The 14,425-nt window shown below is 44.8% G+C and overlaps 1 protein-coding gene and 1 non-coding gene across 2 annotated transcripts; both read left to right on the forward strand.

The window, feature by feature from the left end:
• The first annotated feature begins 1,527 nt into the window (after nt 1–1,527).
• PUS1 (pseudouridine synthase 1) lies at nt 1,528–11,493 on the forward strand. The gene is made up of 6 exons (XM_039332356.1): nt 1,528–1,892; nt 3,322–3,558; nt 5,156–5,293; nt 5,571–5,673; nt 7,789–8,486; nt 10,290–11,493. Exons 1-6 carry the CDS (start codon nt 1,674–1,676, stop codon nt 10,332–10,334), a joined length of 1,440 nt encoding a protein of 479 aa, XP_039188290.1. The 5' UTR covers nt 1,528–1,673; the 3' UTR covers nt 10,335–11,493.
• Nucleotides 11,494–12,441: 948 nt separating this feature from the next.
• Nucleotides 12,442–12,577, forward strand: LOC120303174. Its single transcript, XR_005555366.1, has one exon. It is a non-coding gene; the product is annotated as a small nucleolar RNA SNORA49 (small nucleolar RNA).
• The last annotated feature ends 1,848 nt before the right edge of the window (nt 12,578–14,425 follow it).

Consider the following 14,425-nt stretch of genomic DNA (forward strand, 5'->3'; position numbering starts at 1 on the left):
GGGGTGGAATAGAATATAGAAAAGATTGTAGATAGGCTAGAACAAAACAGAATAGGATTAGAATAGAGCAGAATAGAATAGAATAGAATGAACAGATTATGGAATGGAATGGAATAGAATAGAAATACGGAATAGAATAGATTGTAGAATGGAATGGAATGGAATGGAATAGAATAGAATAGAAGGATGGGATGGGATGCGACTGAACAGAACAGAGTCCAAAATTTCTGTTGTTAAGTGAGACATTTTGTTAAATGAATTTTGCCCCACTTTACGACCTTGTAGTTGCCACCGTTTTTAAGTGAATCGCTGCAGCTGTTCAGTTAGGGTGTTAAGAGAATCCGGCTTCCCCCTTTGGCTTTGCTTGTCAGAATGTCGCAAAAGGGGATCAAGTGACCCCAGGGGGACCCAGCGACCGTCAACCCAATTCTCTACGTTGGAGGTTCCCCCCAAGCCCTGAACCTTTCACCCTAAAAGGGCTTGGCGTTCCCCAACGCGGTCCAGCCCCCAGAACAACCAAACCCGAGATGCGAAGTCAGCTGGCTGCTCTGACGCCACGCCAAAGCGCTTCGTTCTCCCAGCCAGCTTAGTTCACACGAAGCAAGGCTGGGTTTGCAACCGACCCGGTTGAATTTGCAAGCCAAGCGACCAGCGCTTTTGAGCCAGCCTGGGTGGGTTAACCCAAGTTGAGTTTCCCTTCCGACCCCGCTGTGTGCCAAAGATTGTGCCCCGTTCGCACACAACCGCAGAATCCGTGTAAGGCGCGGGCTGCCACTCCACACGCGCGCGCGCACACACACACACACACGGGCTGCCACTCCCCACACACACGGGTTGCCACTCCCCCCCCCACACACATACACGGGCTGCCACTCCATACACACACGGGCTGCCACTCCACACACACACACACACACACACGGGCTGCCACTCCACACACACACATACACACACGGGCTGCCACTACACACACACACACACGGGCTGCCACTTCACACACACACACACACACACACGGGCTGCCACTCCACACACACACACACACACACACACACACACACACGGGCTGCCACTCCACACACACACACACACACACACATACACGGGCTGCCACTCCATACACACACATACACACACGGGCTGCCACTCCACACACACACACACACACACACACACACGGGCTGCCACTTCACACACACACACACACACACACACGGGCTGCCACTACACACACACACACACACACACACACACACAAAGCCTCTTTGCAAAGCGAGTGCAATCAAACTCCAATCGCCAAAGGGGTGAGATGGGTGGGAATGGGGCTGGAGACACGGGTGCCGCCCCCCCCTCGACGCGCACCTATTCAGACAACGCCTTTGGCCAGCAAGCGCGCCCGGTGCTTTTTTTTTTTTTTTTTGCAAAGCAAAAAAAAAAAAAACGCGCAACGCCGCGCACGGCCGGCCGATGCACCCGGTCCCTCTTCGCCTGCCGTACGCCATCCCATAATAACCCCCCTCTTTTCCTTTCCTCCCTCCCCTCTTCCTTCCTCCTCTGCTCCGCTTTCCCACGTGGTCCCGGGTCGGGACGCGGGGATTGCGTTGCACGTCGGAGCTGGCGGCTTTTGCGAGACGGGTCTCTCCTGGCTCGGCTCCTCTCCGGCGCTTGCTGGAATGAGGTGGCTGCTTGGGGGGGAACGGGGGATCTGGGGTTCTTTCTGGGTCGCCGCCGGGGCATGGAGAAGCGCCCCCCGGGATCGGCGGAGGCGCCCGCGTCCTGGCTTTCTCGGGCAAAGCAGCCGATTCTTGCTGGAGTCCTGGAAATCTAGCCGGTGGGTTGGCGAAGCCCGGAGGAGAGCCGCGTGTCTTTGGCGCTCCAGCGCACGTCGGAATGTGGGTATCCGTAAAAAGGAAGGCAGGCGCTAGGGAGGGGGGTCTTGTAGCCGGTCTTGGCAAAGGGTCTGCCTGCCTTTCAGCTCCAGGTTTTCTTTCTTTCCTTCCTTTCTCTCTCCCCCTCCCTCCCATCTTTCTTCCTTCCTTCCTTCCTTTCCCCCCTCCCTCCCATCTTTCGTTCTTCCTTCCTTCCTTCCTTCCTTCCTTCCTTCCTTCCTTCCTTCCTTCCTTCCTTCCTTCCTTCCTCTCCCTCCCATCTTTCTCTTTCCTTCCTTCCCCTACCTTCTTACCTTCTCTCTCTTCCTTGCTCCCTCTCATCCCTTCCTTCTTTCCTTCCTTTCTTCCTTACCTCCCTCCCTTTCTTTCTCCTCCCTCTCTCTCTTCCTTGCTCCCTCCCATCCCTCCCTCCTTTTCTTTTTCCTCCCTCCCTCCCATCCCTCCCTTTTTTCCTTCCTTTCTTCCTTACCTCCCTCTTTTTCTTTCCCCTCCCTCCCATCACTTCCTTCCTTTCTTCCTTCCCCTCCCTCTCCCTCTCTCTCTCTTCCTTGCTCCCTCCCATCCCTCCCTCCTTTTCTTTTTCCTCCCTCCCTCCCATCCCTCCCTTTTTTCCTTCCTTTCTTCCTTACCTCCCTCTTTTTCTTTCCCCTCCCTCCCATCACTTCCTTCCTTTCTTCCTTCCCCTCCCTCTCCCTCTCTCTCTCTTCCTTGCTCCCTCCCTCCCATCCATCCCTCCATCTCTCCATCTCTGGACAGAAACACTTTCAGGATTTCCTTCCCCTGCTTTATTTTCAACTGTTCTTTCCTGCAAAAGTACCGTTTGCTTTTCAGCTCTAAACAGGGACATTTATTTTATTCGCGTTTGCATTTATACTGGACAGCCCGAATGGTTGAGGGGCTCTTGCTTGAGCAGGGGGTTGGACTAGAAGACCTCAAAGGTCCCTTCAATCCTTGTTATTTTATATTCTATACAAGCAACGTAGAGACAGAAGCAGGGGCTGCAGAGCAGTTTAAAATCCATCCTTATATGTGGGTTCTCTCTTTCTGCCCTTACGTATCTAACCTGCATTGCAACTGTACATAACTACCATTGCCATTGTACATAACTACCATTGCCATTGTACATAACCACCATTGCCATTGTACATAACTACCATTGCTACTATACCTAACTAGCCTCGCAATTGTCCTTAACTAGCCTTGCAACTTTACCTAGCTAGCGTTGCACTGTACCTCGCTGGCATTGCACCTATATCTATAGCATTGCACCTATATCTAATTAGCATTACACCTGTCTCTAACTAGCATTGCAGCTATCCCCGACTAGCATTGCAACTGTCGTTGACTACCATGCCCAACTAGCATCGCAACTAAGCAGCTCTTCCTCCATTAATCTCTGGGTCCTTGTGGCGTTTGGTGTGGTCTCTTCCAGTGTCTTGCCATGGCTGAGCAGCTGGGAAGTCTGGAAAACAGCCTGGCTAAGCGGCCGAGGGACGGGGACGGCAGGCAGGAGGAGGAGACGGAGCCTGGGAAGCAGGAGGAGAATGGACACGAGGTCAAAAGGTTCAAGGACAATGAGGAAGAGGTCAAGGACGAAGCAAGGAAGTTCCCGAAGAAGAAAGTTGTGCTGTTGCTGGTGTATTGTGGGAAGGGCTACCATGGAATGCAGGTCAGCGCCTGGATATAACGGCATGTGGGAAAGAGAGGCAGTGGCCCCCAATCTTTGCAACTTACCAGCCTGGCTGGGGAGGGGGGGAAGAGGGGAACCACGCCCCATGAGTATGGGGATGGTGGGCACTTATAGCTCAATTCGCAAGAGTGGCAAGCTGGCACGCGTGCATATGCATGCGCAGCTTGGCTGCAAAGCCTCCCACCGCTTGCATGAGTTGAAGTGTGCTTTTGTGTGCACCCCAGTCCATCTCTCACCCAGCCCGGTTCCAAATAGGCTGTGGACTGGTAAGGGGTTGTGGCTCAGGGTTTGGGGACCCCTGGCCTAGGGCACGGTCACAAAAGAGACGCATAATGGGTGGAGAAAGAGACTCAGAAGGGACTCTCCCCACTAGCTTCTTGGGGATGTAAAGATGAGGTTAAAATTCTGGCTGGGGAATTCTGGGAGCTGAAGTCCAGACCTCTTGAAGTGGCCAAGGTTGAAAAAAATGGAAGAGAAGGATGAGGGGAGACATGATAGCAATGTTCCAATATCTCAGGGGCTGCCCCAAAGAAGAAGGAGTCAAGCTATTCTCCAAAGCTCCTGAAGGCAGGACAAGAAGCAACGGATGGAAACTCATCAAGGAGAGAAGCAACCTGGAATTAAGGAGAAACTTCCTGACAGTCAGAACAATTAACCAGTGGAACAGCCTGCCTCCAGAAGCGGTGAATGCTCCAACACTGGAAGTTTTTAAGAAGAGACTGGACAGCCATTTGTCTGAAATGGTATAGGGTTTCCTGCCTGAGCAGGGGGTTGGACTAGATCAGTTGTTCTTAACCTTTTTGAACTAATCGCCCCCTTGAGCCAATGAGGAAGTTGTCATCGCCCCCCCCTCCCCCAACATAACCTCTCAATCACAACATAGGAAATAATTCTTCAATTTATGCAAACACTTTGTTTTCTTTAAAATTGTCATCAGGACGTATCGATGCAAATAATTTATTTCCAGTCTTTTCCCCCATATCTCCCATATTCTGGCTAATGGCGTGCCACTGTATGGGTAGAGGCTGCTGCGCAACACGCATGAAGATAAGCGATGTGTATTCACATATGTACTGAAGCTAGTTGGAGGAACATTTGAAAACACAATTCAATCCACTAATAGCGAGAGATCTGATATTTTTGTACGACAGACAGCCATTCGCTGTATGAAAAAGTCTCAAAAGTGTCCCCAAAACTTCTCGCTCCATCGCCCCCATATCGCCCCCTTTTCGTTCCTTTGCTCCTCTGAAAAATGAAATCGCCCAGGTTAAGAAACACTGGACTAGATGACTCCAAGGTCCCTTCCAGCTCTTTATTTTGTTCTCTGCAGATGTTTGAATGTTCTATCTATAGACCTGCTAAAGTCCTTGTTTGGATGAAGATGAGCTGGTTCAGCTGAGGTTAGATTCTCTCAGATGGTCTGATAGATCAGGGGTCTTCAAACTTGGCCCTTTGATGACTTGTGGACTTAAAACTCCAAGAATTCCTCAGCTAGGCACGCGCCTGCAGAGCACTTCATTCTCCGGGCTCAGATGAATTGAATACATTCATTTCTCTCTCTCCCACCCCCCCTCAGCGCAACGTGAAAACGTCCCAGTACAGGACAATTGAGGATGACCTAGTATCAGCCCTCATCAAATCTGGATGTATTCCAGAAAATCACGGAGAAGACATGAAGAAAATGTCGTTCCAGAGATGTGCCAGGACCGATAAGGTAGTTCTTGACTTAACGACCATCTGTTTAACGACGGGGAATTACGATTGTGCCGAAAGGGTAATAACCAGGTTTTGAAAAAGCAGTTTTTGGACTTAATTTGAACGTTTAACATTTTCAAGTCTGTGAATTCTAAATTGAGTTGCAAACAAACATCCTTTGAAACGTGACTCGCTGGCATTTTTGTCAAATTCTGTCCAGTTCCGTTTAAATCATTCCTCGTTTTTATTTGATTTCTTTTTTTTCTTTCTTTTTTTTTGGGGGGGGGGAAATTCAGGGCGTGTCTGCGGCTGGACAGATCGTTTCCTTAAAGGTCTGGCTGATCGAAGATATTTTACAGAAGATTAACGAGCATCTTCCTTCTCATATAAGAATTTTAGGTAAGAGAGTACCGCTTTAGAATTATATCATAGGCACAAGAAGCTTGGGGGTTTCTCATTTCAAGTAAAAGAGGGTCTTGCCCCCCATTTTCAAACCTTGTGTAACAGGGAAAAAATCTTGCACAGCTAAAAAGACCAGAAACAACATGTTTTTCTGCACCGGTGGAAATATTTAACTTATGACGTTAAATGTGGTTTTGTTTTGTTTTTTAGTTAAGCTTGTGCATACAGTCTGGGACCCTCCAGATATAGATAGCCCTCTGCAGGTAGTCCTCAACTTACGAACACAATTGAGCCCAAAATCTGGGTTGTTAAGTGAGACATTTCTTAATCGAGTTTGCGACCTTCCTTGCCGAAGTTAAGTGAATCCCTGCAGTTTTTAAGTCAGTAATCTGGTTGTTAAGCGAATCTGCCTTCTCCCATTGTCTTGTAAGGAGGTTGCAAAAGGGAATCGCGTGACCCCAGGGACGCTGCGACCGTCGTAAATAAGAGTCAGTTAAGTATCTGAATTTTGATCAGGTGACCATGGAGGGATGCTGCAATGGATGTTAAGTGTGAAGAACAATCCTAAGTCGCCTTTTTCACTGCCGTAGAAACTTTGAACGGTTACTAAAAAAAAAATGGTTGTAATTTGAGGACCGCCTATAGTTACAGAACCAACTGTCAGGCCCCCAAAACTAAGAAAGACCTGCAGAGTTACTTCTAAGCAATTTGCTTTATTGGTCCTCGTTTAGAATAGATAGAATTCTTTATTTGGAGACAAAAGTCTTGCTGAATCTTGCCAGACGGTCGTAAATAGGAACCGATTACCAAGGGTCTGAATTTTGATCCCGTGACCGTGGGGATGCTGTAACGGTCGTAAGCGGTCCTCAGTTGCTTTCTTCAGTGCTCTTGTAACTCTGAACGGTCACTAAATGAACTGTTGAAAGTTGAGGACTACCTGGGTTATGGCCACAACATATATGAGAATTTCCATTTCTACGCAAGGCAAGCTGTGACGCCGTTTCCCTCCAATTTGCATGCTTGTCAAAATGGATCCTTGCCGTTGTTAAGGGAATTACACCGTCTTTAAATGAATCAGGCTCCTCCCACTGATTTTGCGGGTTGGAAGCTGGCTGGGAAGGTTGCAGACGGTCCTGCACCTGTTGTAAATGCACGGTGGTTCCCCAGCATCCAGATTTGGATCAGATCAAATTCAGATCAATCCAAGATCCCAAAGATGCTTTTTCAGGAGGCAACTGGACTTTTTTGTTTTTCTTTGAAGACGTTTCGGTTCTAATTCCAAGAAGCTTCTTCAGCTCTGACTGGATGGTGGGGAATGGAAGGATATATACTCCTTGCAAGCCACTGGTCATTTGCATTCTTTTAGAGAGTCATTAAGGCCATTTGGAGGTTTACCTGTGTCCTCAGGATCACCTGAGTGGTGCAAATGGGTGTGGACCCTTTTTGGAACTGCTGAAAGGACGGTGTTGTGGAAGCTATGCTTTCTGCAGGATGTAGCTTGCCCCTTGTCCTTTATTGTTGAAGACAGGCTCAGGCTGTTGGGGATGAGTCTGTGTTGTTTGCATCTCAAACTGAAGCGCAGATGGTTCCTATAGTCTGCAATATTTTTTTTTCTGCAAATCCATTCCTGCTCCTGCACCATCCGAAGGGCGTTCATCCCAAAGTGCATAGCTGTGGAGACTCTGAGGATACAGACAAATCTCCAAATGGCCTCAGTGACTCTCTAAAAGAAGGCAAATGACTGACTGTCTGCAAGGAGTATAAATCCTTCCACTCCCCACCATCCAGTCAGAGTTGAAGAAGCTTCTTGGAATTAGAAGTGAAACGTCTTCAAAGAAAAACAAGAAAGTCCATTTGCCTCCTGACAAAAAAAAGCACCTTTGGGACTGAGAACCTCCATACACATCATCCCAAGAGCTTCTACTTTAAGGAAACGACTTTTAATCAGGTTTGGGAATTCCTATGGGTTCGGCATTTAACCCATTATCAAAGGACCCATACTGGGGTGTGTATAAGTTCTTCTTTTCGGGATTCTGCCCAGCTGTGAGAAAAGGTTGACCCAAAGTTAACATTGCCTAAAGTTTTGTCTGTTTAAAAAAAACAAAAAAACAGGGCTCAAAAGGGTGACCGGGAAATTCAATTCCAAGAACAGATGTGATGCCCGGACCTATTCATACATGCTGCCAACGTTTGCCTTCGCCCACAAGGATGATGCTCCTCAGGATGAAACCTACCGCTTGAGTGCTGAGACTTTGGAGGCCGTCAACCACCTCCTGGCTTGCTACAAAGGCACCCACAACTTCCATAACTTCACCTCCCAGAAGGGCCCCAGGGATCCCAGCGCCAAACGCTACATCATGGAGATGTTTTGCGAAGAGCCCTTCGTCAGGAACGGGATGGAGTTTGCGGTGGTGAAGGTGAAAGGACAAAGCTTCATGATGCACCAGATCCGCAAAATGATCGGCTTGGTGATCGCCATTGTGAAGGGCCACGCCACCCTATCCATCCTGGAGCAGAGCTGGGGAGAGGAGAGAGTGGACATCCCCAAAGCTCCTGGACTGGGTCTGATTTTGGAACGGGTTCACTTTGAAAGCTACAATCAACGGTTTGGGGATGATGGCCTCCATGAAGCCCTGGAGTGGGCAGAAGAAGAGGAGAAGATCATGGCTTTCAAAGAGCAGCACATCTACCCCACCATTATCAATACGGAGAAGGAAGAAAGGTCCATGATGAACTGGCTGGAGACGCTCTTCAACCATCAGTTTGATTCCACCATCTCAAAGTTGCAGGAAGACGCCCGAGATGCTAAGGTAAGGGGAAATAATTTTGGCTCCCCAGCTCTAGAACCAGGGGAGATTCAGTGGCGATGGGGCTGGACTAGAAGTGGAGAGACTGTTAAGGACCCGCTTCAAAACCTCTTCCCAAGAAAGCAGAACACGTGCAACAGATTCATCCCAAAAGGAACTTTTATTAGGAGAAGCTGACAGCAGGCATAGAAAGCAGGATCTGAGGGTTTCCCGCTCAAATCAATAGGTTAAAGGAGCAAAAAGCAAACCCCACCCCAATAGTTCATCCGGTCAGTTCAAACGGACCAATCCTCAGGTGTTAAATCCGTGGCGGGAACGAGTCTTACCATTCCCAAGGCTGTGCATCTTCTCATCCGCAGGGGGGGGATAAGCCAGGTGGCCGGAAGCACATTCCTTTCTCATCCCCAGGTTGAAATCAAGGGGAGAATACTTCAAAGAGTAAGCAGATACAGGAAGCGGAGAGGATAAACAAAAGAACAATATACATACATTTCCCCAAAGGTCTTCCCCCTCCCTCCAGGAGTGTGGCCAAATCCGTAGAAGGGAATGAGGAAGAAAAAGAAAACAAAATAATTTTGGGTATTTCTCAGCCCACAGATTTATCATGGGGGGGGGGAAATAACACAATGGGAGATGCCAGTGGAGATTCCATGGGGTCCTTGAAGAAACCAGACCATAAATCTAAGAATTTTCCAAACGTGCTTTCAAAAAGGTGACTGGACTTCCTTGAGTTTCCGTTGAGGAAAGTCCAGTTGCCTTTTTGGAAGCACTTTTGAGACCACCCTGGCCTGAGTTGACGGAGATCCTCCATAGACAGAAAACTAAGACATAAGCAAGGTTGTGACTTCCAAGCACGATATTGCAGATTGTAACCATTGCCTTACGTGGGGGTTTTCTTTGGGAAGAATTAAAGTCTCAAAGATGTTTGTTTTTAGTTTTTTCCAAAAGGCAACTGGACTTTCTTGGGATTTTTTTTCCTTTGAAAACATTTTGCTTTTCAACCAAGAAGCTTCCGTTCTTGGATCAGTTCTTGCTTCAGTTTATTTATTTATTTATTTATGAGACTTATATACCGCTTTAAGTGCAAGCACACTCTAAGCGGTATACACCAATAAGCAATGTATATATATTTCATTGCCCCCAACAATCTGGGTCCTCATTTTACCTACCCCGGAAGGATGGAAGGCTGAGTCAACCTTGAGCCGGTGAGATTTGAACCGCTGACCTGCTGAACACAGTCAGCTAAAGTGGCCTGCAGTACTGCACTCTTAACTGCTGCGCCACCTCGGCTCGTTCTTGGATCAGAAGTGAAACATTTTCTTTTTTTTTTTTAATATTTTTTATTGAATAACAAAAATTAAAAACATTGAACATGGTAAATCAGATTTGACATACATCACAGTTCATATTCACAATTAACTACTAATATAAGAAAAAAAAACCTTTACAGTAACATCACTCTAATCTCAATCTTAACTTATCTCATTTCAATGACTTCCATATTTTTTCCCCCATCATCTATAAAATTTATTCCAAATTTGGTAAAAATCCATTTCATCCTGATTTTTGAGTCTCTTAGTTAACCTATCTAATTCTGCGCAGTGCATAATTTTATGAATTAAGATTTCCTCACTAGGTATAGCCGTAGCTTTCCAATTTTGAGCGAAAACAATTCTTAGAAGTGAAACATTTTCAAGGGGAAAAAAAACCCCAAGAAAATCCAGTTGCCCTTTGGGGAATAAACCAATCATGACTTGGATGATTGAGAATCTCCATTGAAGAATTAAAGTGTTTTGCTTCTTTCAGTCTGATCCTGAAGGTAGCGACGGATGTGAAGACAACTCCGATTGAGGATTTCAGGCACATGTTGGTACCATGGATTAAAGTCCTTTTGAACAGAAGATCAAGCTTTTCTCAATGATGGATGTCCCTTAGTCTTGAACAGAGATGAAGAAGGGCAAAAGTGATGCCTTTTCGGCCCTCTTTGCAGCAACGGAACGAGAGACATGCTAGCGAGAACAAACACTGCTTTAATTATGCTCAATAAAAATATTTCCTTTTTTTTTTTTTTTTTAAAAAAAAAGAAGTTTGCTAAATTATGGCTAAAATGGAGAAAAATCATTATCAAGACTCTTACGGATAAGTGAAAGCTGTTAAGGATGCTGTTCCCTTTTGATTTTTTCCAAACAGCCAACATTAATTATTCCTTTGGAAAGCTTTCTGTGATTATTGGCTCAGCCAAGTAGTAAGGACTTTGGAAACTCTTTCTTCCTTTTGTAAAAACAATATATTTTTATTTTTTATTTCCACTTTCTCATAGACCAAATAATGTGGTGGTTGAAACAAACTCTGGGTTGGAACATCTGAGTTTCATCTCCATTTTTTTAGAAAACTGTCTATTTCAGGGTTTTTTTAATGCTCCTTTTGAAAATAATAATAAAGGCTTCTTATGACATGTACAAAGGTTTTTTTAAAAAATATTTCTAATCTAGGTTGCATATAATGCTAATATAATTTGATCTGGGGGGAGATTAGAGAACATTATAAGTTTTGGAAGCCATCAAGAAAAACAAATCAGAATGTAGTTTTGTGGCTTACTAGTTGCTGTATTTGTTTAGTGACGATTCAGTTACAACGGTACTGAAAAAAGTGACTTAATAGTTGCAAGTCAAGGATGCATATATGGATCACTATGAATTCCCTAATAAAAATTAAAACTGCAAAAAGGATCAGCCTAGCTGCAAATAAATGGCTATTTATTATTTATTCGATGAACCAGGGTTAAATAAACTTTAACCTGTTGGGGTTTTCATCCAATTATTATGTGAGTATATTTTGATGAGCAAAATGCATGACTGTAGGAGAGCCAAATTGTTGGAAAACTGGAAAAATAATTTTATAATAATGATCCAGTTTAGAAATACACTTTTATCTGCAGAACAAAATCTACAATTCCCGTGATAGAATCAACCTTGTTTGTTAAAACAGTTTTAAAATAAAAAATAGATCTCTATATCAGCCTTTGTTAATTGTTACTGTTGTGCCAGCTTGAAAAATCAAAATTTCACATTCCTGCAGCTCTTATTTTTAAATAAGTCAATAGTCAAATGGTCTCAATAATCTCATTGATTAGGAGAGGCGAATGTGTCAGCTTTGCCTTTTCTTTCCATTGTTATTTTGTCCCTTGCTGGCTTCCGTAGCGGGAATCCGCTCTTCCTAGTTTCCCTCTTCCGCTTACGAAAACCCCCGTTCATTGCGCCTGCGCTGATGGAGCTCTACATTGGCATCGACCAATAGAATCTTCCCCCCCTCATGAAGAGCTCGGAATGGTATGATCTGGAGAGGGGGATTCTAAAATGGTGCCGCCCAGCGCAGAATGCAGTAAACGTGTGTTTTGAGCAACGTGGAAGAAGGAAAAAAATGGATAAAACTAGTAAGTAGATTAAATTCATTTTTTTAAAAAAAAAGGATTAAATTCATTTTAAAAAAACAATAGGAAAGGGCATTTTTCTGCCTGGTGGGAACTTTAAATATATAAATATAAATGAATTTTCCAGCCAGTGCAATGGAGAACTGATTAGTTTTTAAATGAATGGGTTTATAGAGTGTGAGTTTTATGTATTTTATGATGGTTTTTAACGTGCTTGTTAATCGTTTCTTGCTTGTTTTTCAACAGTTTTACGGTGCTTTGGAGGTTGTTTTTTTATAGTTTTAATTACTTGCAAGCCTCCTAGAGTCCTCTGGAGGAGAGGCGTGGTTATATAAATTAATTAATAAATAATTTTAATTCCATCATGGGCTCAACACAGTTCTCTCTGTGTTTTGCGGATTATGGATCCGAGGGTGTGAAATTGGAATAATTAATAAATAATAGCTTAATTGCATCAAGAGCTCATTTGTTGAGAGAGAGAGATTTAGGAATGGTGTAATAATTAGAATATTAATTGCAGCTCTTGCTTTTCCTCAGCCTTACTCCAGAGTCTCCACAACCCATGGAGTGCCCTGGCATTGCCTGAGGACACAGTGAAAGTGTTCAACTGGATGTCCAGAAGGGTGCTTGCTCCCCTTTGAGGCCTACAGTTGGAACAAACATCCCCTATTGTTACCTGTTGATTGCTTGAGGAGCAGTAAATTATCTCATATCCGGCTTGCTAAATGTATAATTAGGAATTTCTGTTTGAATTCTTTTTCCTTTTTAGGCACTTTGATTCTAACTGTGATACAATGGACAGTGACGTCTAAATGCCAGTCACATCTTCTACTTAACAAGCGCGGTTGATCTCCGGAACAGATCCCAGCAGTGTATAACGTATCGATCTTGAGATCTTCACAAGAAGACAAATACCAAGGTTCTCTCCTTTGGAATATGAGCAGAATGAGTTAGTCACTTGGATTAACTGGCTGGTTAAACATTGGAAGGAATCGGCCTGTGTTGGTGGCATTGAGTGGTTGGAATAATGCCATTAAGAAGCCTAGCTGTTTGATAAGACCCACATAAAAAGCAACGTGGTTTTCCTTAAATCCCACGTTTTAAAACAAAGTTAACGCTGGCTGGGGCATGCATAATCCAAATCCAAGCTGTATCAGGGTTTAGCATGACATAGGATCTCAGCCGCTTGACTAAAGAGAGAGGGGATCAGATTTAAGGTTAAATTGTTCTATCTACTCTATCTAAAAGTTTCTTTTGGTTCTTGCACAAGACTCCAGATGGTCTCCCTGTTAAAATTCTACCTTGCTCGAGACAGAATTTTAGAGGTCTGCAAAAGTGACTTTAGAGCAGGGGTGTCAAACTCGCAACATCACGTGACGTGTTGCGACTTTTTTGCCATTGCCAGAAATGGGGTGGGCGCGGTTTCGCTAGGATGCATCCAGCCTGCGGGCTGGCAGTTTTGACATTCCTGCTTTAGAGTATGTCTAATTTAAACTCTCATCTGTCCAGATTTGTAATCTGTAACTGCAGTGAAATAAACTGGATTCTAACAGGGTGATTGTGCCTGAACTTCTTTGAAACTGTTTTAAATGTTGCCAACGGGCACATACTCAATAGAAAGCCTCGGTTCGTGTGAGAAGTTGATAACAGTCTTGGAGTCGCCGTCTAAACCTCCGGGTTGAAAGGATTAGTGGATGGCATCACCTTTGCCTGGGGGATGTCTGTGGGGGACTCTTTTCATGAACTTGTAAGGAGCTGGAGTGAGTGACAGGAGCTCACCCTGACACACAGCAGCTCTCGGGTTTCAAATCCAGCCTTGCTAACCTCCAACCCAGTGTTCTAACTATGTGAGCCATGGCGTGCCAATCTATAATGGTGAGAAAGGTGGAAAAAGGAGGTTATAGCCAACAGCAAGATGGACAGACTCAGTTACTGGAATGATGGAAGGACTAAAGGATCAAGTGAGAGATTGTCTGGGAGAAAATCTATGAGGTGACTAGGAAATGAAAACTAGGAATCGATGGCACACAATAAATCAACTCCGTAGTTGCAGTGTACATGTCTTGCAGATTTGAAATTTTCCTGCTTTGAGTCCAATTTCTGCAAAGCAAAAGCCCATATGCAAACAATAAAGAATACCCCCCCCCTCGTATTAGCCACCCAGAGTCGCTCTGCAGAGTGGGATGAGCAGCATAAAAACTTAATAAATATTGCAAGATCCAATCTGGGTCGGTCACCGAGACCAGAGGTTTAGCCTTCCTAAATACTCAATTTAGTCTTAATAAATACTGTCCACTATAAAGTCAGGGCAGCCAGCTTATCTCTTTCCATGTGAAATTAAAAAAAAAAAGTTCATTTTTCTATTGCATGCTTTTGCAGTGGAACCCCGCTGAATGCATTCAAGAATGCACGAATAGAACGCATGCATCCTTAGAGTACAGCACATCTCTCCTTAGGAGAATCCTAAAACCCCATTTGTTTATTTGGAAAAATCCACCTCCAAAATGCAGGA

The sequence above is a fragment of the Crotalus tigris genome, unplaced genomic scaffold (assembly GCF_016545835.1).
Source record: "Crotalus tigris isolate CLP2741 ecotype Arizona unplaced genomic scaffold, ASM1654583v1 scf7180000024461.2689607, whole genome shotgun sequence".
Taxonomy (NCBI): Eukaryota; Metazoa; Chordata; class Lepidosauria; order Squamata; family Viperidae; genus Crotalus; species Crotalus tigris.